This window comes from Aplidium turbinatum, chromosome 1 (genome assembly GCF_918807975.1).
Source record: "Aplidium turbinatum chromosome 1, kaAplTurb1.1, whole genome shotgun sequence".
In the NCBI taxonomy this organism is placed as follows: Eukaryota; Metazoa; Chordata; class Ascidiacea; order Aplousobranchia; family Polyclinidae; genus Aplidium; species Aplidium turbinatum.
The window spans coordinates 33,161,775-33,184,544 of record NC_137472.1 but is presented as its reverse complement, the minus strand read 5'-3'; the positions used below and the strand labels follow the sequence as shown (position 1 = coordinate 33,184,544).

Sequence of the window (22,770 nt, the reverse complement as noted above, 5' to 3'; positions counted from 1 at the left end):
ATTTCTTCGTTTCAACTCTTGGCAAAAAATAGTTGTTCTGTTAAGAATAAGCTACCTTGTGTTATGATAGAGTCTTTTACTCAGTTTATGTGAAATCGACAAAATATCCAAAACGTAGATAAATTCTTATTTTGATTTTATAAGTACATTTTTTGAATCTTGTTCTTCGGGAGAAATTTTTTACAATTACCGGTACGGAAAAAGTTCACTTGAGTAAATTTTCAGCCGGAAACCACCGCACTGGAATATCAAACAAACACTTATCAGAGTACACGTCGTGAAGTATTTGGAAGAGCAGCCTGGTGTTGGTTTCCTTGACCTTGTTTCAATAGCAGCCATTTCCTCAACAGCCATTTTCTCAACAGCCATTTCCTCAACAGTCATCTTTTCAATATATATTTTTTTTAGTTTTCCAGTAAATAACGTGGTGTGGCAAAACCACACCATTTGCCTTTTGAAACGTGAAATCGAATCGATTGGACAGTAGCCTATGCTAAGTTTTCAAAGACGTACTCTTTTTAAACATGAATATTTTAGTGTAACTTGAAAATACTTTTTAAATTGGTTTGTGCTAAACACTCGTAAACCTAAAAAAAGTAGCAAATCGTTTCGTAATAAATTCAAAACGAAACAAAATTGCTTTTCTTTTATAATTAATGAATCAAAATAAAAAAGGTAACTCTTCATCAAAAAGAAATCTTTAACATTCCTTCTTATGCGATCGGTGGAATAACGAAGAATTGCCTAATGCCAAGGTGCCTGTGGTCATTCTATGCAACTACGAATAATTCTATATATAGATCTTTACTTTACTTACTACGGTATCTCGGCTAGCGAAATTTGTCTTAGTACATTGATTCAATGTTTGCAAACGTTAAATACAATACATAAAGAAAAAGACTAATAACTTTGCTCAGATAAAAATTATCGCAAGAAATGGTGAACAAGCAAAACTAGGTTTGTTTGTTCGCTATGTTTAGTGTTTACAGACACTAACTAGCTTTTTTGACGATATGAAGTTCTCAAAATTGCTTGAGTAGGCTATGTTGAATTTGGCTAGCCTTATAAAGCGAGAGCAAATTTAATTTACGCCAGTTTGCTATATCTAGTTGTGCGTGTGTTTTAAAGACCACCCACTTTATGGGTAGCACTGTCAATTGTTACTATTTTTCTATTTAATATCGATTCGCACTGTGTTATTGTAAACCAACCCAGAAATTTGTTTATTTTACTTCGTTTCAACGTCAAACTCGGAATGGTTTAAAAAAAAGATAATGGAGTTGTTAAAAGTACAATTTTAGCTTAAGCGATTGTTTTTAAACTAAAAAATAGAAATAATTTGACGTAATACTTTATCGTGGGTTAAAGCAAAATTGGAGTACCGAGTACCGTATAGATTAGCAAACAAACATACAAAAATTTTAAACAAAAAGAGAGGTAATTTTTGTTACCTTTTATTTGAAGCGTTTTTAGAATGAAATTTTGTTTGTTTTGATGTTTGGCCATCGGGCCAAGGAGCACTTAAAAATGACCGCGAACCATGTTATAGGATAATATTGCAGTTTCTGCAAATTATTTGAAACGTGTTTGAAAATGAGTCAATCCACAGTACAGCTGTTATTACGAGCCAGCAAAGTGAGGAACTATGAATCTGCGCCGTTACGTTAACAATTACGCACAATTTGTTTTATGCCACATTATAACAAATTTAACATCGTTTTAGTGGCACCTAGCATTTTTTGGACCATTTTTTTTTATTGATTTGCATACTGTGCATTTGACTAAATTCATCAAAACTAGACTTACGTAAAAGTTTGAGTTACAAATTTTTGTTTAAAATTGAAGTTACGTGTCGAATAATTTTTCTTTTAAGGTCTATTGAAATAGAAGTATGGAAGAAACAAAACTTGCAAATGGAACGCCACAGATTTTATCTTCAGGTAAAATATCTAGCTTAATTAAATTTTATCAATTGAAACGCTGGAAAATTAATCTTCTAACGCAGTAGTTCTTAAACTTTTTGAGACAAGCCTCCCTTTTACAATTCTAACAAAATTCGCGCCCCACCTTGTTTCAAAATCAAAAAACATTAAGCAGAACAGCAATTCGTTTCCAGGTAAGTTGCATGCGAAGGATGTAGGCCTAACTGTTTTTTGGCTAGTAAATATTTAATTTGAGGATTAGTAACAGAAAATGCACATCTCAGATCGGCTTCACAGCCAAGTTTGTGTCTAGATTTTGTCTTTATGTTCATGAGAGTAGAAAAAACATTTCCTCGCAAGCAAATGATGGAAGAAGTGTGCGTATAGCTCAACACCTACACTGTTGTAAATGTCTGTAGGCTACACGTTTCACCCAGAACTCAGTTAGAGGCATTGCTTCAAAGTCGTTCCTTTTAGTAGAATTTTATGCTAGCTCCAAGAATTCCTCTTTAAATTGTCTGTGGGTTTCTTCTCCCGAGCTATCATGTGAGCAATTCCGAAAGACGCTTCTACAACTTCCGCCGACGACGATTGGCGAAAGCACTCGCTAAATGCAATCTTCATTTTTTTTTAAAAGAGTCTTTCTTGCATTGGAAAAAAGCTAAAGGTTTATTTTGATGGTCAAGATGTTAAGTCTCAATGGTCCAGGTGTCAAATGGTCAATGGTCATGGTCAAGGTGTCAAATAGTCAATGGTCATGGTCAAGGTGTCAAGTCTCAAAACGTCGTTGCTCAGATTTTGAAAACATATGACGCATTGTCGTATAACTTGGCCAATGGTCATTTACTTATAACTATGGCATCTATAAGTCAAAATTCAGATAATCTTCGCCATACTTTCTCTTTTTTCCACTCATTTTATGTCAATAGAATTAATTACTTAAAAATAAGCCTAATTAAATCAACGCTAAAAAAAAGTTTACGCATGGTGCTGTTGTAGAGCTCGGGATACTGCTGCACTTCTAGCCGCTGTCACTTATCAGTCAGTCGTTGTCATTATTATTACAATTAGAGCTCGAGGCTGCTGTGCCAGAAAACCGTTGTGTTACGAGAGTTAAGGTGTCGCAGAAACATTTAGCAACGTCTAAAACATCACAAAGAATGCGAGATGTGACAACAACAAACTCTACAAACACTGGTACTGTTGTAACACAAAGTTTCATCTTCAACAATGGACTGTCCAGCGCAGTTGAGAAGACATGTTTTGTTTAGTCATAATTCATGCAGAGTTTTTCAATCTCTTGCGCCCCCCTTTTGAGCCTCACACGCCCCCCAAGGAGGGCGCTCCCTCAGTTTAAGAACCACTGTTCTAACGGTTAACATTAACGTCTTTCTATTGCAAATTATCGTCCCTGACGTTTTGCACACTGTAGCTTAGGAACGCGTACAAATGTTACAAATGACGGCGTGAGAAAAGGTTGTGTTACCACAATTGAGTTTGCAAAGGATGTGTCTTTAAAGTTTAAAGCAGTAAAATTTTGTATAAAAATACACCAGAAATATACAAATTGTTGGTTCCACAGAAAAAAGTCTTTCCGTGAGCTTTGCATTGGAAAATCAAAATCCTTCTACGGACCTGACAATAAACCAAGTGGATGAGAGTCATTACACGTATAGACGAGGCACCACAAAAGTTCATGTTCAGTAAGTGTCACATTTTTAAACTTTATCTTACTCATGCTACACTTTTATAGTTTACTGTGTAACTTACTTTACTGTTTTGTGAACTACTAGTGAAGGTAAAATGCACAGAAGTGCTCAGCAAAAGTCACCATGTGGTAATATAATCTGTAGTAAAAAAATAAAACAACCAACTCGAACTTTATTAATTAAATTTTATTATCACTGCGAGTGTCTTTATGTTTATATGCAACATTAGGGTTAATTATCTTAATTAGGAAATATAATTCATGTGACCTTAAAGTCCACCCAAAAGCTGAACTAAGTCAATGGTTATTAGAAGGGTTGCCATACCGTCCTTATTTCTAAGATTTGTCGTTATTTTGAAGGGCCAGGTCTTATAAAACTTAAATGTCCTTATTTCTAAGAAATGTCCTTGTTTTCGACTTGCGTTCTTTTTTGTCTTTTTTTCAACAATTACAGATCTTCGATCGTTTTCCTCTGGTATTCGAGATTTTATGACATCGTAAATGAAAGGTACACCCGTGGCGTACACGTCACAGGATTTGACTTCTTAGTGGTGAGATAGCTAGGGCAGTGGTTGTATACATTGTCACTATATAATTTTGCAGAACATACGATGATGACATCGGTACCGAGAGTGAAATGAGAAACAAGTTTCTGAAGGGTGTTCAACTTATTTCAGCTTTATTTGCTTTGATAATGGTTGTGATCACTTTGGTAATCAAGTTGACGGCTGCCATCTCAAAACAGGTAGCTATTTTGGTCTACTGCAACAAAACTTTTTTTTCTGTATTGACTATTTCTTAATCCAATTCACGTCTTTTTGACTAATGTGTTGGATAGAAAAGCAAAATTTATGAACTAGATAGGGAAGACCAAAATCATCCCTCGTCTTTCGAGAAATACAATAAGAGAGTGATGACACGCTAACACATTGTTTGCTTAGCTCCTGCTGGGTTGTCTGTAACACAAACTGCAAGAAAGACATTTCCTAATCAGTTGAGCAGTCTAATTGTGAGAGCCCTGGTACGACGATCGAAAGAACGCTGGTTCGACACAGTTCAAGAGCATGCAGCTTGCATGAACAATGATTCATCTACTGATCAAGCAACATATCCCTTGGGCTATTTTTTTCCTTATGCATCGACCGTAATCTGTTGATTACAAAGTCTGATCCTCGGATAAACTTTGCTAAAACTTTATTTTAATTGTAGATAGTTAGCTTAATCGAGCGCTTAAAAATCTGCTCTGAGTGCTGTCAACCCTTAGAAATAAAGCTTGGCTTCCTTTTGCTTGACTATAAAATAAAATATCACCATAGAACCCAACTTTTAGTGCATTTTAAAGCAAATTTTATTTGAAATTTTTAGATTTCTAGCCTGACAGAGGATGAATATTTGTTGACATTGTATTCAGTTGGGTTTGTCTGGATCACATATTACCAATTACGGGGAGCTTTCAAATACAATAAACAAGTAAAGTTTTTGAAAAGTAATCACAGCAGCAATCGGTGGTTGAAAGGTTAGTAACGTTAAGTTGAAATACAGGGAGATTGCCTATAAATTAGTATGGTATGCTAACTTATAAGTATTGACATTGGCAACAAAGTAACAATAAAGTGGTCAAGGCGACACGGCACGGTTATGTTTTATAACAACAGGTTATTACAGCAGCATGGGAATTTGTTGATTTGTTGACATGCGCTTTCTCACTCTATCAAGAGCAAAAAGCAAGCAGAAGAAATAAACCAAAGGTCTAATTCTCAGCGTTAGCTTTTTACATTAATTGTAATGCCTGGTTTCTTTGTCTTGCTCGCCTTTCCTGCAGCAACTACTCCAGGGATATCTAAAGAAGAGGATACAAAGGCTTTTATTACGTCTGATAATAGAAAGACTTATGTTTATCATAAATAAATAATCTCTGTTTGTCATAGAACGACAATTGGCACGGATAGTAATTAAATAAACCTTGTTATGATAACCTACATTGCGCTATTACCATCAGGCATGGATATTCACTGAGTGCTCATACTTACTTGTTAATTCAACTACCCGTATGCTTACTTTACACTTAGCCTACTGCGAAGGTTTTTTTAAGAAAAGCGGCTTACTGGTAACCTTCCAACTGTCTTTTCAAAGAAGTATTTTTCAAATATGCTCTACGTGCCATTTGCTAACTGTCTTCTGTAGCTGACTGTACCAGCAGCACTACAAAACTTTTTGCAATTTTAAAAGGAATAGCATGTATAACGTGCTGCAAAGTACCGTCCTGGTAGTGTCGTGAGAATAAGCAATCGCTGCGAGCCTTCGGATCCCTTTCTTTAGATATACCTGAACTCCCTCCCTTCCGATTTATTGACTTATAGCCTACCTTGGGCCGGTAAAGGTGAGAGGCGGCCAGCCTTTATCAACAATCAAGTTAAGTTGGATATTAAGCTAGAAACTGGTATTATTGGAAAGAAAGAACCTTATCCGCTGGGCCGTTTCACCGCTTAAGAAAATGAAGCAATTAGGCTACGCTAATTTGTCATGGCTTAACATTTCTTTCTTTCTAATTGACTTATTTGGAAAATTTAACTTTGGCCTTTTCTTAGACGATAAATAAACTATCTAAATTTTTAGGTTCGGGTTTGCGCTGTTTGGTGTGATTAATCAAGCTTCCAAAAATCCACAAGCCAAGAAATTTTAAACATCACCCAGCTCTGAGAGTAAACTTTAGTTGTTCTTAATGGAACACGGTAGGCGGTGGCCGTCATAAAGAAGAAGAACGGCAATATAAAAGCAACTAATTCACTAAAAAAATATTTAAAATTTATTTGATATTTCATATATATCCAAACTTATGTCAGTGCTCGAGGCTTGGTTTAGAAATAGAAAAAAGGCAAAGATGACAAATTTAGTATCCTACTTTCGCATTCCAGTTAAATGTTTTGCAAAGACTTGGTGTATCATGGTTTCAATGTACACTGTATCATAGTTTCAATGAGTGTCAAACCCACAACTCTTTGAGCATTTGTGAGATGTTCTCATTAGTTCGGCCACGCAACGGTACCGATCGTAATTTGCTTAATTCCTCAGAAAACTGTAACCTACTATAGTCCCTTGAAATAGCCATCACTTTAGACAAATTCGAAGAAGAGTAGTAGCCACAAATAACTTGCAGCAGTGCCGGTCTTTGGGGTGTTCAAACCGTGCGATCGCACAGGGCCCGCAAATCAGGGGGCCTGCAATTTACTCAGAAAATGCAGTAATTTTGTCATTCCCAATGGAAAAATTCAACAAGTGAATGCAACAAAGGAATTAGCGACAAGAAAACATAGACACTCAACGGGTGCAACCTATTTGCAACCTCTGAACATTTCGTACCCTGAAAAGATCGAGAAAAAAACAACATAGCTGAAGTCACTAATCGGAGTTGCCGCAAACATTTCAATTTTCTCTCGATCTTTTCATGGGACGAAATAGGTCGAAATTTGATTTTGTTACTCCGATTTCAAGGTACGAAGTCGGGGTACAAATTTTTCAGGGGACGAAATAAGTTGCATCCAGACTCAACATAGCTTTATTTCCGAAAAATGCCAAAGAATGCATAATCTTATCCTGTTGCTATGCCCCGGACAGCACCATTTTACAGTATTATTCGTAGACAAATTTTGAACATGCTCTCAGAATGCTTCAAATTCAAAGTAATTTTTCAAAATTTTCTGAGAGAATCCCCCCAGACCCCCGGCCGCTGGGTGTAACCACCCCCTCCCTTGCTGAATTGGATCATTCATTGTCAATGGGGACCGCAAAACATATTCCGCACAGGGCCCGAAATACCCTAAGACCGGCACTGCTTGCAGTGTCATTGATTTCAGTTATTTCATCTTGCAGGTGTTATCGTTCTTTTTGGACTTGCAATTGTGTTGAAAAATGGATTAGAATTTCTTACTTTTGTGATCACCAGTGTTTCAAGCTGCGTATACAATCAAGTGAACGCCGCACATCTTTTCATGCATGCTCTTTTCATTACCAGCCAAGTCAAATATCTCTTTAGATTTTCAAAGGTTTATATTAGGAACTGCAGCACTGGCGCAAGGTAAAGTATGGAGAGCACAGTTGGTAGAATAAATAAAATTATGCGTTGAAAAGTATAGGCTATGTGTTCAAATCAGAGTTTGACCAATTTTAATAGTTTTAGTTTGTTTCAATAGTTTCAATTACAAATATACCATCAAAATGTCCAATTATGCTACATTACAGTGATTGCATTATTTTGAAATTTTTAAACTACAGTACAATTACTTCCAAATGTAATTAATTACACGTTTCAATTACAAAATTCAATGTTTCAATAGGCTATTCATGTTCAACAATTATTTTTTACAGTGTAATTTTATCAAAAGCAGTAGAATTGCATTTGATAACGACCTCATAGTACGATAAATTACATTATAGCACATTTTAACACACAATGTACGGCACAAGTAGGCACATATATTCTACATTGTATGTCATGCATGTAACTTACCAAAATCTAATTGTAACTTGGACCATGTTTTTTTTTTAATTAGGCTACAATGGCATTAGCATTACACAACAACAAGTCTCAATTACAATTATAATTATAATTACATAAAAATGTGAAATAAAGGACAATAGGCTACAATTTGATATGTAATTCATCCAACTCTGATCCAAATAAAACGTTACAGAAAAATATTATTGAATAACCTAGCCAATCCTTCAAAGCAATAAAAAACCGTTTGAATCATTATTGATCTTCAAGAATGACAAGTGACATAATGTTGAATAAATCTATGATTTCAGCACATTAATAATAAGAATTAAGATTTGTAGTGCACTCTGTTTTAATTGATCTTTCTTGTCATACGATGTCGTGCTAATAAAATCAAACGAAAAAGACACAGCAACTGTTGGATTTCCAAACATAAAAACAGACATTGATCAAAGATTTCAAACTTGATAGTTAGAATCACCCCGAAATGCAAGACACGATACTTCTACAGCAAGCTACATTTTATATAGCTTAACATTTAATTTGCAGAATTGGACTCATGTACATCATATCTGTAAATTTGTCCACTTGGATAGCGTCGATCGTGGACGAGACCTTGATCGCTTTGGGAGATGGACATGCACCAACTGAAGGTTTTTATTATTTGGATATGTAAGGCAGAAAAAAGTTACTCGGGTTAAATATTTATGTTAATGTAGCAGGTTGATGTAACTGAAGACTTCAATTAGGCTAATGGCACCAAAAGAATCGTTAGGTCGAAGTTTGTTTTTATTTTGTTGTTGTTTTTTTGTTGTTGTTGTTGATATTTTATTGAAGCTACAACAGATATTTGTTGTTTGTTGCGATGTATGATCGATGATCATATTTTCATCACTGTTGAACGATTGAATATTAAATACAGCAGGGGAGTAGTAAGAAGTGGCTTCTAATTTTTGATAAATGGTTAAGCTTTTATCCATTTTATGCAGAGTTTTAACCACTTAGCTTCATGATCTTAAATTTTCATTAGCTTTCAATTCAACATGCAAGTTTGTCTAAAATTTTGTCTATTGTGATTACGCTTATTAATATTTTTCAGATGAAACGCATTCTGAATCAAATTTAACTTCTTATGTGTTAGCTGATGATGGTCATGGTAAGTATGAAATTCTACTTAGGCCTAAACAAAATTAATCTTCCCATTAGCATTAGCTCAGATATTACATTAAGCCAAAACGTGGACCTACTTAGCCTAAATTTCTTGAAAAGCTTCAAGTAATAGAAATATCTCCAGGGGTTCTTAAACTGGACCCTCAAGGGGTACGCGGACTAGTTCAAGGGGGTCCGTGAAGGCCCAATGGAAATCTTAGTGTATAATTTTAGAAATGGAATAAATGTTTCAAAAAAAAAGAGATTAAGTTCAAACAACGCTGATGATTTTCCTCAGGTAAATCGTTGCTCATTGCTTTTTACATTGTCATGCATTGGCATCGAAAACTTTCCCAACAAATTTGAAAGAAATTTTGTCTGGTAGTGTGAAAATCGTTAATTTTATCAGAGCTCGTACTTTGAACCATCGAATATTCATGAGGTTATGTCAAGAAATGGGAGCTGAACATGAAATTCTCCTCTATGGTACAGAACTTCGCTGGCTGTCAAGGGGACAAGTTTTGACGCGCTTATTTGAACTTCGAATGAAAGTTTCTTTTTTTTTGAGACAAAATATTGAACTCTCAAAGCAGTTTAACAGTAAAGAGTTTATTCAAAATTGTTTTCACTCATTTGAATGAGGTAAATTGTTCTATTCAAGGCCCTGCCATTACAACTTTGGACGCTTCTGAAAAGCTTAAAGTTTTTCAGGACAAGTTTTCTCTGTAGAAACGGAGATTGGAGACTAACAACTATTATAATTTCTCAACGTTGCAAGAATTGATGCTTCAAAATGGAACTGCAGTCTTCTTCTTCATCGTGTGTCACACGGCCGTAGCCCAGAGCATCACGCTAGCTCTTGTAATGCTCTACCATCTTCTCTGCACACAGACATGTGCAGACATATGGAAGCATTGCAAAACTCTTTCAGAGGTTACTGCTTAGACGCAGAGGATATTAAAAATATGGTAGCCTATGGATACGTTACCCTTTCCTCGTTGGACTGGAATTTATCGGTGATGAGGACCTTGCAAAAGATGAGTTCATTGAACTAAGGGCAATGGAATCCTTAAGAATGTCCTTCAGTTTGAAAAGTATTGGCGATTTTTGAAGTTCGTTGACGCAAGCATAGCCTCTTTTGGTAATGAGAGTCATGGCTGTTATTATCTGGAATGTTCTGTTGTTTTTCACAATTGCCGAGTGACGTTTGTCATGACGTCATAAGGATGTTTACCAGTAGATCTGTGATTGTGAAATCTTTATTATGTAACGTGTTTTCTAGAACCTTCTACTCCTACGTGACTATCTAGAAGCTTCTTTAAACCTGCTATAAATAGTGATATTAATTGATGGATTATGATTATTATTATGAGAGTTGATTATTGAGTTGATGATGAGAGTTGTGTTATGAGTTGTGGATTGGTAAAAGGTGCAGAAATTATTGTTGATTGAGACTTGATGTAATTGAATACAAGTAGATGAGAATTGGTGCTGATATAAATTGTGTTCAAAATTAGAGTTATTTGAGAAGCCGTTCGTTAAAGTCTTTCAAAAATTTTCATTATCATTTCACCAGTAGAACTTACTCGACATTTAACTGACAGCTTTTCGGTTATACCCATTAAACTACGTCATTGAACCTTTCCAAGTCTTTTTCCTGGTAAGAGATAGAAAGAAACTGTGACAGCTGCTATAATCCCTTGCGACTACAGATTTATGTGAGTCAGGATTTTCATCCTTGGTATGAAGAAGAAAAAGTCGAAGAGAAAGTCGCAAACGGTTGGATGCAAAGGATGACATGCGTGTTTCCCTATCAAAGACGAAGCCACAATTTCATGTTCTTGTTGAAAACAAACAGCAGCATCCTTTATATTAATGAAATTAAATCGAAGATATTGAAAAACAATCTGCATTCGCTATTTCTTAAATTTAATAAAACATAAATTTTGTTACCAATTCATTTTGATTTTTTTGCGTTAAGTCCTATTCATGCTGATCAAAAAGTTTCTCGGACTTTGCCACAAAGGGGGTCCACACAAGCCAAAAATATTTTAAGGGGTCTGCATTAAAAAAAAGTTTAAGAACCCCTTATCTAAACTAAGTTTGAACCGAAACATGCAAGATATTTTAATGAAGCTTTATAGTCAAGTTTTATAGACAGGAGCATGGTGACTTTTTACAACAAAAATTGTACCAGCTACAAACAAATACAAAAACTTACGCCGGACCTGGCTCACTGTAAATCTTATTGCCAATTCAAGAACAACATTTTCTACATTAGCTAATACAGTAGATTATTATACGTAGTGAATAAAAGCATAAATTAACATTAATTCAAATTAATTAAATAATTTTGTATAGACTGCGATCTAAACCAAATAAAATCTATAAAATGATGCCTCTTATTCTTAATGTCCAAACTTGTTCGTGGGTCACTCTATGGGCTTTTTCAGCATGCAAACTAATAAACAACAAATTAATAAATTTTGTAAAATAGGCTGAGTGCGTAGGCTATAGCTGGCTTTAAATACTGAGTTGATGTGCTGTAAGTCTCTTTTAAAACTATTTGTTAGGAGGAGATCAGTGCCAGTGTCATTCAACATTTTGCGAAGCAGTTCACACAGCAGAGACTTTCTTGTTTCCATTCGTGGTTGAATTTAGCTTGGTGGCCTCGAGCATGCTTTACATCACCTGGAGTAACATTGGAAAGCATCCTCCTCCGTGTGAGCGAGTAATCAAACCAAGCTACAAGTTTTATGGAAACTACACAGGTTGGGCATTTCTCTCACCATCAAAATGTCATAGCTGTGATAAACATCGCCTTAGTATTGAACTACCAATACAAACTTTGTTATAGAGTTTTGAGTCTTTTATTACATACGGTAATCTTTAATTATGAAAGCTGCAAATAAAAAATGTGTAGCTCATTTTTAATCATTATTATACAGTTTCATTAGCAACGTTTAACCCTTAGATTACGTTGAGGTCTAAAGAAGCCTAAAACCATTTTTGAGTGGATTGATTTTCTATAACCTATTTGTTGTCGATCTGGCCTGATACTCCTTGACTTTTAGTGTAGTTATGGGATGTATTCAACGGTGTATGGTTATTGTCGTAGGCTAATGATAATACGCCCTATAAAAGTTGTATCATTTGCTGATGGGGTCCATTGAACCCCAACGTCTATGAACTTATTTTCGGATTGAATGTACAACAATGCACTATGTATTTTGAGTGGTAGTAATAATGTGAAATCACAGATAAGGTTAAGGTCGTTGGAGCAAAAAAATTTGAATTAGGGAAATTTTTCGATTTTATAAAGCTGGGGTGAGCAACAAGATCTGCTTTCAAAACTGTCTGCCAAAACTAATTAAAAACAACAAAAACGAAGTGATTGCTTAGCACTGCCCAAGAAAGCTAGTTTTGTAAACAATCGCTCTGTCATGCATGATAAACCAGATATTGATTGTTGATGCCAATTGGAAATAAAATAAGCCCGATGTTATTTAAAATAAAATAAGCCCGATCCGTGCAAAAGCAATCAAAATTATATTGCCATTTGCATCTTCATGGCTATGTGAACATGGCTTTTCTGTTTTGACTGAAATTAAAAGCTGTAAACGAGAGAGACTGCTTGGAATTGACAATGAAATTCGGGTATATGTTTGTCAACAATGCTACCTCGTTTTAGTCGAAACTTATATTGGTATAAACAAGCACATCCATCGTTTTGATACGTAAAAATATTTTTTTTTAAAGCAACTTTTCTTCTTTTGTAAGTGTGCCGCGTGCGTTTTATATTTTTTCTAATGTGCCACAAGCTGAAAAAGTTTGAGAACCACTGGTATAGGTTATCGCTTTCCAACCAGCGGCCGACAAAGCCATTGAAGAAGTCTGAAAAGTAGGCTAATAGCCTACTTCCAAGTATTCACTAAAAGAAAAAAAATTAAAAGCAGGCAAAAAGTAAAATAAAACTAAAAAATGCAATTAATGGAATGAGCTACAGCGAACGATGCGAGCAAGAAAGCTTTTGCATGTGCTTATCATGTATCCATTTTTTACTTTAAAAAAATCTGTTCAACCCTTTCTGCTTTTGCCGATTTCATGTAGTATTGCATATCATCATCATCATTATCTTCCTTGAACCTCGTACTGAGGTTGGATACAATGCGCCATTGTTCTCGACCATGAGCTGTTCGTACTGCATTTTCATAACTTAATTTTGTCCATTTAGTGATGTTTGATGTCCAAATCATTCTTGGTCTACCTTTGTTTCCTTTACCGTTTATCATCCCTTCTATTAATGATCTTTGTAACGAGTTTTGCCTTATTGTGTGTCCAAAATACTTTAGTTTTCTTTTTTTGACTATTTGTAAGAGAATTTTGCTTGAATTAAATTTGGATAATACTTCATCGTTAGTGATCTTTCGTTTCCATAAAATTTTTAACATTTGCCTATATGACCAGAGCTCGAAGGCATCGATCCGTTTTTTCCATTTTTTGTTACACTGTCCAAGTTTCAGAGATGTATAAAAGGATTGACCAGACATAGCATTTTAATATCCTTTGACGAATTGATAAATTTAAACTTTGATTGATTAAAACATTTTTCATTTTTCCAAATGTAGTTCTTGCTATTTCTATCCGTCTTAGATTTTCATGTTTACACCTCCCATCTTCAGTTATTAAATGTCCAAAATAAGAAAAAGATTTCACTTTTTGTATATTTTCATTGTCAATTATAATTTGAAATACTGGAGTGTCTGGTGATTTTGAGATTATCATTGATTTAGTCTTTTATCGTTCATTTTCATATTAAATTCTTTACCAATTGAGTTTAAATATTGCATAAGGAAAACGTAAAACGTGAAAAAATTGATTGCAACGGGCAGGCTATTTTATTTCGCTTCAATTTTGACTTTCGAAAAACTCGTCGAAAATGTTACAGGAGCCACATTGGGCGGTGTGACTTTCTTCCTGATGATGGTGTTTCTTATCTTGCTTGGCACATCAGGTTCAAAACTGCCCGCAGCTGAAAAAACTTATTTCACTGAAAACGCTCAATTACTCTATTACGATGGGTTTCTGGTAAGTGTCCCAACCCTTCCATCATTATTGTACTTTGGTACCGTAACTTTAATTTTGTGCTGCGTTAAGAGATGTGAGATATCATATTTGAAAATCGAAGAAAGACGATCAAAGTCTAAGTCAGGGGTTCTCAACCTGGGTTCTCAACCCGGTTCTCAACCAACCATGGCCCCCTAGTGGACCATGAGCCTTTTTCATGGAGGCCATGGAAAAATTTGAAAAATAATAATTTTTTTAATTTATCATCTCTAAGTCCACTCCAACACTATATAACAATGTAACTATCATGTTTATTGTGTGTTGTATTTATATCATTTTATCAATCTAACTAGCCTACCGGTTACTGCATAAACAAGTTTTTTTTTAATTAAAATGACGTTTCTTAATTTTTTCAAAAGGTTGAAAAAATAGGGGGCCATTGATTTTTCAAAATCTTTAAAGGGGGCCACGGTGTAAAAAAGGTTGGAAACCCCTGGTCAAAGTTACCAATTGCCTATACACAATGTGGAAGACAATTATTGTAAGCAAGCAAGTTGGCCAGTTTGGACTCAAAATATCTGCTAAAACCAGTGGGGCATGGCTCGAGCCATGGGCACCACATTAATAGGGGCACAAAAATTGATTGGTAAAAATTAAAATTTGCGACTTACACTTTCTTCAAAATCTAATTTGCGCCCAATACAATACAAAGATCAAAAAGTAGTCTCTTTTTTACTGTAGCCATTGTTAAACAATGAAATTGTGACATTGTGCCTCTTCTTGCTCATTTTGCGTTCAGTCAGCAACTATTCGAAGTTTAGTAAAGTCGCTAAGCAGCGATTAGTTGAAGCTTAGAAGTAGTACCAGAACTTACTGATTCATTTATAAGAAGTTACAGTATTGTACGTTGACGGCGTCAACTTTTTGTTGACGCTTTGTCAGTTTATTTTTTAGTTGACGGAAGTGATAGGGCTGTCAATTATTTTGCCGATTTTAAGCGTCATGCGCTATGCGTCATTTTTTGTTTTCGTGGAAAATATCGTTTCACAATGTATTCTGGCCATTGCGAGTCATCCGAATAACCCGCTTTCGCGTTGGTTGGAATGGTTACCTGGAATACAAGCGGAAGAAGTTTGCCAAATGGTGATCACTCATATCGTGAGCAGTATCGACAACGAAGGATCAGAGACAGAAAGCGAAAAATCAATGAATGTCATTTCGGAGGTTGAAGATTCTTTATTTCAAGAGCTCTATGCCCCTGAAAAGAGCGATGTTGGTGCAGTGGACCTTGTTAAAAGATTTATATACGCTAAGCCATCACAGCACGCTTGGACAGGTTGCGCGGGAAGTAGGGGTGCTCAAAGAGCTGCAGCCCCCCTAGAGCAAATTTAGCCCCCCCCTGGAATTTTTAATAATTGCTTCAGCCCCCCCTAGGAAATTCTTACAATTTAAGGTACATAACATATTTTCAGAAAACGTTTCGAACAATAATTGCTACGATGAATCCAGTTCCTATTATGTTGGTCGCGCTCATCATTCGCAATAAAGAGCCGTCGATCACAGGGAGCTATGCCTCGCAGTAGCGGTAGCCTACTAGCCACCCTCCCTACTAACACGGCGGTCCATCGTTTATTGGACATTATTCTGCAATATTTACATTTTACGCGTACTTCTGAACATTACAATAATACATGATATTGCTTTGTCATATCTGACCGACATGATAGAAGATAGTGCAATGAGAAGAGACGCACGTGCAAACATATTCGGCTTGGTAAAACAAGCACGCACGATGCGGCTTTATTTTGCGATTACCTGCAGCGGTGAAGTTTTTCAGCCTGCAGAAGCCGTCGCAAGACAGCTCCAAAACAAGAAGATCTCTGCTTCTTCAGCTTTGGAATCAACCACCATTCTCCGCAACCGGATCAAAAATCTCAGAAAAGATGAATCCGTTTCTAAGCTTATGGAAGTAGCGAACGTCTTTGCGTCTGTCAATAACCTAAAGACCCCAAAGGATTCCGAGTGAGCAAAACTCGATTTTGAAACACAGAGGAATCGGATGCTTTGTCGTCTGCGGGAGAAGGAGCGTGGAAACGGCAATAAGGCATATATCGAAGTTCTTGATTAGTTCAAGCTGAGCTTGATCGAAGATTTGACCAGGTGGATCTGCTTACAGCAGCCAACAGAGAGAATACCCTTCTGAGCTGTGCAAACGGTGAGAAAGGATCTAATACTGAGATCAGCTTACCCGATGTCATTACAAAAGATCGCCTACAAATGGAACTTATTTTGCTCAGCAATGTTGTAAATGGAAAAACCGCAAACTCCGTTCAAACGGTTGCTGAGATACTGTCGCAACTAATCCCTCAAACACGAGACCTTTTCTTTTGGAAATTCGTGGAGCTCTGCCTTTGCCACCCGGTTTCAGCTGCATTATCAGAAAATTCTTTTTCTGCTCTAGACGCCTGAAATCTTCGACATCGACAGTGCCCAAAATGTTTTGGTGGACATGCATCAACGCAAGATGATTAAGTCTTTTTTGTGTCATTGAGCTTCTCAACCACCTTTTCAGGCGTCTATTTACGAATACGAATTTCCAAAAGAAAAGGTCTCGTGTTTGAGGGATTAGTTGCGACAGTATCTCAGCAACCGTTTGAACGGAGTTTGCGGTTTTTCCACTTACAACATTGCTGAGCAAAATAAGTTCCATTTGTAGGCGATCTTTTGTAATGACATCGGGTAAGCTGATCTCAGTATTAGATCCTTTCTCACCGTTTGCACAGCTCAGAAGGGTATTCTCTCTGTTGGCTGCTGTAAGCAGATCCACCTGGTCAAATCTTCGATCAAGCTCAGCTTGAACTAATCAAGAACTTCGATATATGCCTTATTGCCGTTTCCACGCTCCTTCTCCCGCAGACGACAAAGCATCCGATTCCTCTGTGTTTCAAAATCGAGTTTTGCTCACTCGGAATCCTTTGGGGTCTTTAGGTTATTGGCAGACGCAAAGACGTTTGCTACTTCCATAAGCTTAGAAACGGATTCATCTTTTCTGAGATTTTTGATCCGGTTGCGGAGAATGGTGGTTGATTCCAAAGCTGAAGAAGCAGAGATCTTCTTGTTTTGGAGCTGTCTTGCGACGGCTTCTGCAGGCTGAAAAACTTCACCGCTGCAGGTAATCGCAAAATAAAGCCGCATCGTGCGTGCTTGTTTTACCAAGCCGAATATGTTTGCACGTGCGTCTCTTCTCATTGCACTATCTTCTATCATGTCGGTCAGATATGACAAAGCAATATCATGTATTATTGTAATGTTCAGAAGTACGCGTAAAATGTAAATATTGCAGAATGATGTCCAATAAACGATGGACCGCCGTGTTAGTAGGGAGGGTGGCTAGTAGGCTACCGCTACTGCGAGGTATAGCTCCCTGTGATCGACGACTCTTTATTGCGAATGATGAGCGCGACCAACATAATAGGAACTGGATTCATCGTAGCAATTATTGTTCGAAAAGTTTTCTGAAAATATGTTATGTACCTTAAATTGTAAGAATTTCCTAGGGGGGGGGCTGAAGCAATTATTAAAAATTCCAGGGGGGGGGCTGAATTTGCTCTAGGGGGGGCTGCAGCCCCTTGAGCACCCCTACTTCCCGCGCCCCTGCTAACTTGGGTTGTTTTATTTTTATCTAATGTCATCCGACAAAAATACCCGTAGCCGTAGGTTTAGGTCGGTCACCGCCTGTTGCATCAACACAGCGCTCTATTGATATGAATTTTAAGTAGGCCTATACGTAAAAGACCATGAAAACAATGTAAAAGACCATTTTGTTCATGTAGGCCTACATATTATAATCAACTTATGTCCGATTATGTCCAATAATTCACTGAGTAGGCTAGTAGGCTACAGTATACATAGCGTCAAAAGAAGAAGAAAGGGAAAGCCGTGTTAGCTAGCTATTATGTGGGAAATAACTTGGAAAGAAGTCACAAAGCGCAGCATTCTATCAAATTGATTATTTAGCTCCGCAGAGAGAACAAAGCTGGCGCGACTAAACAATCTCACGTGACTGCCTTTGAACATAATAAAACGGCAATAACGCATTTATTTTATTCGTGATTTGTTCATAAAAACCTTGTGTTTAACATTTAACTTGTATTCGATATTTGTTAAATAGGGCGCATATTTAAACTTTGTCATGGGCGCCATTTTGCATAGGTACGCCACTGGCTAAAACGTAAATATCTTTTGCAGATGGGTTTGGAAACAGTGATGCTTTTGGTTACTCTGGTTGGATTCTATCTTTTCTATAAAATCAACCGACCATTAGAAAAGATTCCCATGCTGGACCAAGTGCTTCTTGTTGTATGTTTGTTGGGTCCATTGGCACTGAACATATTTTCTATGGTTGCTGTGTTAATTGGACCTGACAACAAGACCGTAACGTGGATTTTGACACTATTTCGCCCTTTTGTTGAGATTTTTCAAGTCCTGTTGCAGGTACACTATATGTAGTCTAACGCTTGATATTGATACAGTTTGGTAGCCTAGCTGCAATTTCTTTTTTGAATAGTAATAAAAGAAAGTTCCTTCGAGCCGTCAACACAAGGCTGGGCACTCATTAACTGTCTGCACACATTGTACGCTCCTAAACGTTCTTACTACTACTTAGACTGTTAACTTAGCAATTGTGTAACTTAAATGCACACATAATACAAATTTACATTTTTAAGGTGCAACCTACTACTTTAGCATGTGTAACCTAAAGTGTTATTTTTTCTTGTTTAAATCATAGCCTTTGTGCCCTTTCCTATTTCAGCAGTTTCTGATTTTTTGAACGTATTTGTGTTCATTCTAAAAATTTCGTGCTTTTCTGGAAAGCATGCTTTACGTCCAATGTGCTTTGCAATATGAAAGGCTTCAAAAACAAATTAAAATGCACAAATCTAGTCAATGTGTTTTGACGCAATTGCTTTCTTCAACAGAGCTAGGCTGTCAGACAAAGTAAAATCTAATCATCCGTTTATTATAAAAATAATCTTAACGTTTTCTTAATGAAAATTATATGAATCATTGCATTTATAGTTGGTGTTCATTCTGTACGGACTAAAGCGAGAACCAGTTGCCTCCCAAAGTTCCAAAGAAACTGAATCAAGACTTCGTTTCGGGTGAAGATATAGAATTGTTTAAGCACTTTGTTATGACCTAGTTTATACAGACTACTAGGGATTGCGACTTTTTGCTCGCAAACCCAAGTATCAAGACTGTTAGTTGTGTACAAATAGGCTAGTGCAGGGGTCACCAACCTTTTTTGCATGCGGGCCACTTTGGCACTAAGGAGAGCTGTGGCGGGCCGCACAAATGAATTTTTGTGCAGGTTGACTCTTATGCTAAAAAAGAACGCATTTCGTACCCAGTATGCAGCGTTACATGTTGTTAATATTTATCTTAGAATACCGCAGCAACAAAATTAGTCGAACAACGCTACTGCCAGGCCAAGCTCCTTTAACAACACTTTTGACATGCCTAATAAACGAGGCCACTTGTTTTGCGCACTTATAGCGAGGCGAGCGGTTTCATCAGAATATTCATCGCCAAGCAAGAGTGGTGTTGTTACTTCGCTTCACAAAAGATATCTTGCCATTAACAGTTCCAGTAAACAAGAAAATGTTTGACACATCGCAATGCAGGCAGCAATAGTGACCTGCAAACATATCAGCAAAAAATAAGCTCTAATAACAAGGAGAAAGAAACCACGCACCATGAAACAAACGCTTGTGGAAATCACAAAAAAAAAAAACGTTTCTATCGTAACTCATGAACAGTGTTCCCTTTAAAAAAGCAATGAGTTGGTTTTTCATCCTTTTTGTGAGAGTCTATAAAACAGTCTTTCTTTGATTATTGGACAAATGTCCCTTGCGGTGCTCATCAGCATGGCAAGAATTGTTGATTAACAACATTTTGCACTAATAAGCTAAAAATTTTCATAATATAACCAGAAAAAGTAGTTAAATTTATATATAATATTTTGCCAATTTATTATAAATTGGGTTGGCACACCAACCTATTTTGCCAACAAAAACTTGCATAAAGGGAACATTGCTCGTGAAACACAATAACGGTTAAACGCATACTAAGTTATAGTGTTTACATGACATTTACAAACTTAAAATAAGTAACTCTATGCTCACAGATAATTTCGAAATTCAAAAACAGACGTTTTAATCAACCACTGGGCAGTGTGGCTGGACATCGCATTGAAATAACTCTAAGCGACCCCCACCTAAAACTAAAATCTGATTGGTCGGTCGCTGGAATCGCATGCAAAGCGAAAATATGCTTCCCGAAAAGTATTTTTTGCCTTCATGCTCTTTAACTTTAAGAAAAGTATTTTTGGTTATACTTGTACGCTGAAACTTTCCACGGTCCGCACATAACAACGTGGCGGGCTGCATGCGGCCGGCGGGCCTCCAGTTGGTGACCCCTGCGCTATAAGTGCATGCGTACAATAAAATAAAACAGGTTAAGATTCTGCAATGCACATTTCTCAATAAAAATCTTTAAATATGACATAAACTACGAGTTCCGTTTTTTAACAACCATCTGAACTAAAGTAAGCTAGATAAGTCCGTAAACCACGTAATCTGTTGAAACGCCAGAAGATTTTCTCATAGCCGACTTTTTTGCAAATTGCTTTGACAATAGCCGTGCCTATAAAAAGGTTGCTTTCTATTACCATAATCTTCACTATTGTTTAAGTTAAAGCTATGCAGATACATGGCCACCTAAAGATACGGCCTGATTTGTCACATTTTGCAGAAATTTCCAGGTTTTTCTAACTTTAGGCGAACGTTTAAATAAATTTTTCTAAAAGTTAGATTTTTACGCTTTCTTTACTTCTTTCCCCAGATGACACAATAGGTTTTAACATCTTCACATGTTGAAAAACAAAGAAAATTTGATTTCGAAGACTTTAGTCAGACTGTTAATTTTTCAATAACAGTCTGATTGAGCGTTTTTCAACTTACTTTTTCTCATTTGCTACTGCTTCCCCAAGGCAGCAAAAAAGTTTTATGTCATTAGGAAACCGCAAAAAGTAAAAACATCTCAAAAAATGTCAGTCAAGCACTAGCAGTAGCTGTAATCAAAATCTGCAAAATGTGACAAATCAGGCCGCATCTCCAGGTGGCCATGGCAGATACTTCAAACGCAAAATATCGATGTTAATTAGGAGAATAAAATGAACAGCAGGGCTGAATGTATATATATATTTTTAAATCTTTTCAGTATGAAAGAGCAATCCAGAGGTATTGATCAAAACGGTGAGACGTCTTCTAACGATGGAGGAGGACATGTCAACTTGACTTATCTCCGAGGTCGACAAAATTCTATTACGTCTATTGTGTCCAAACTTGCTAACGTTCAACCAAATACCACAGCAGAGCTTCACCCTCAATACTTTCCAAGTGTCGAAGATGGTGATGTGTTTTTTCCAGAAAAAAAAGAAGAAATTATACCAACAAACAACCAAAACCCCTTTGCTAATCATCCAACCATTTCTGTATCTGCACCGTCTGAAGAAGAAAACAGGGATTCAATTGAAGTTGGTAACAAATCAGAAGAAAGTCTAGGTGAGGGTAAAGATTTCCCAAATGGGAATGAACAACCTCCACCCCAGAGTATACTTAAAATTGTGTCGGAGACCAAAGTTACTCCACCCGATGAGCTCAGATCTTGGCTTCGCAATGTAATATTTTTCTTGCTTGTAGCAAACGCATCTCTGTGGCTATTTCAGTCGGTCAATGGAACAGCATTCACCGTTTATCAATTTGAATCGATATTTTACGGAGCCAGCGGTTGGACAATTATTAGAATGATAAGCCGCCCGCTCAGTATATTCTTTCGCATGCATTCTGCTGGCTGCTTGTTTGAAATGTGGTCTTTTGCATAGATCCTGGTACTTGCTACTCTTTGTACAGCGATATTGAAGTAATCAATGCAAAGTAATGGACAAATATACATCTTTGAAGAGTAAGTGATTATTTAAGATCACATGCTCAGACAATGTCATGTTGTAAAAAGATTTTTACTGCTAACGCCAACCGTGTGAGCAGGGCCGGATTAACCATTAGGCTAATAAGACTATAGCCTTAGGTCCTGGAAAAATTTAGCCCTCAATTTTTGTAAGGCTGAGATGATACAGATCCAATACCAGTACAGTACAGTTTTTGCTTAAAAACGAATGACTGAGTTGAGTCAATACGTATAAAGAGCCCATTTTCAAAACCACGTAGGCGCCACTTTTACCGAAATTGAGTTTAGAACAAGGCTTTTCAACCTGTGGTTCGGCTAGTTTGTTTGAAAGTTCTTTCAACAAAAGGTGCACGCATTGACAAATTTAATGGTTAAAAATATGCAGCACAACCATCTCATTG

The 22,770-nt window shown here is 36.7% G+C and overlaps 1 protein-coding gene across 1 annotated transcript; it reads left to right on the top strand.

Moving 5' to 3' along the window:
- Positions 1-1,801: 1,801 nt before the first annotated feature.
- On the top strand, positions 1,802-22,286 carry LOC145764988 (proton channel OTOP2-like). Its single transcript, XM_082576712.1, has 12 exons — positions 1,802-1,940; positions 3,505-3,625; positions 4,234-4,375; positions 4,996-5,146; positions 7,501-7,705; positions 8,675-8,778; positions 9,225-9,281; positions 11,848-12,045; positions 14,223-14,362; positions 18,590-18,835; positions 19,421-19,503; positions 21,623-22,286. The coding sequence occupies exons 1-12, from the start codon at positions 1,892-1,894 to the stop codon at positions 22,284-22,286; spliced, it is 2,160 nt and encodes a 719-aa protein (XP_082432838.1). The 5' UTR covers positions 1,802-1,891.
- Positions 22,287-22,770: the final 484 nt, after the last annotated feature.

What these genes read in the sequence shown, in the direction of transcription:
- LOC145764988 (XM_082576712.1), top strand. Translation starts at nt 1,892, where the DNA reads ATGGAAGAAACAAAACTTGCAAATGGAACGCCACAGATTTTATCTTCA. An exon ending in CAGCAATCGGTGGTTGAAAG is followed by an intron (nt 5,147 to 7,500) that starts GTTAGTAACGTT and finishes TTCATCTTGCAG; the next exon opens with GTGTTATCGTTCTTTTTGGA. An exon ending in GTTTTATGGAAACTACACAG is followed by an intron (nt 12,046 to 14,222) that starts GTTGGGCATTTC and finishes AAAATGTTACAG; the next exon opens with GAGCCACATTGGGCGGTGTG.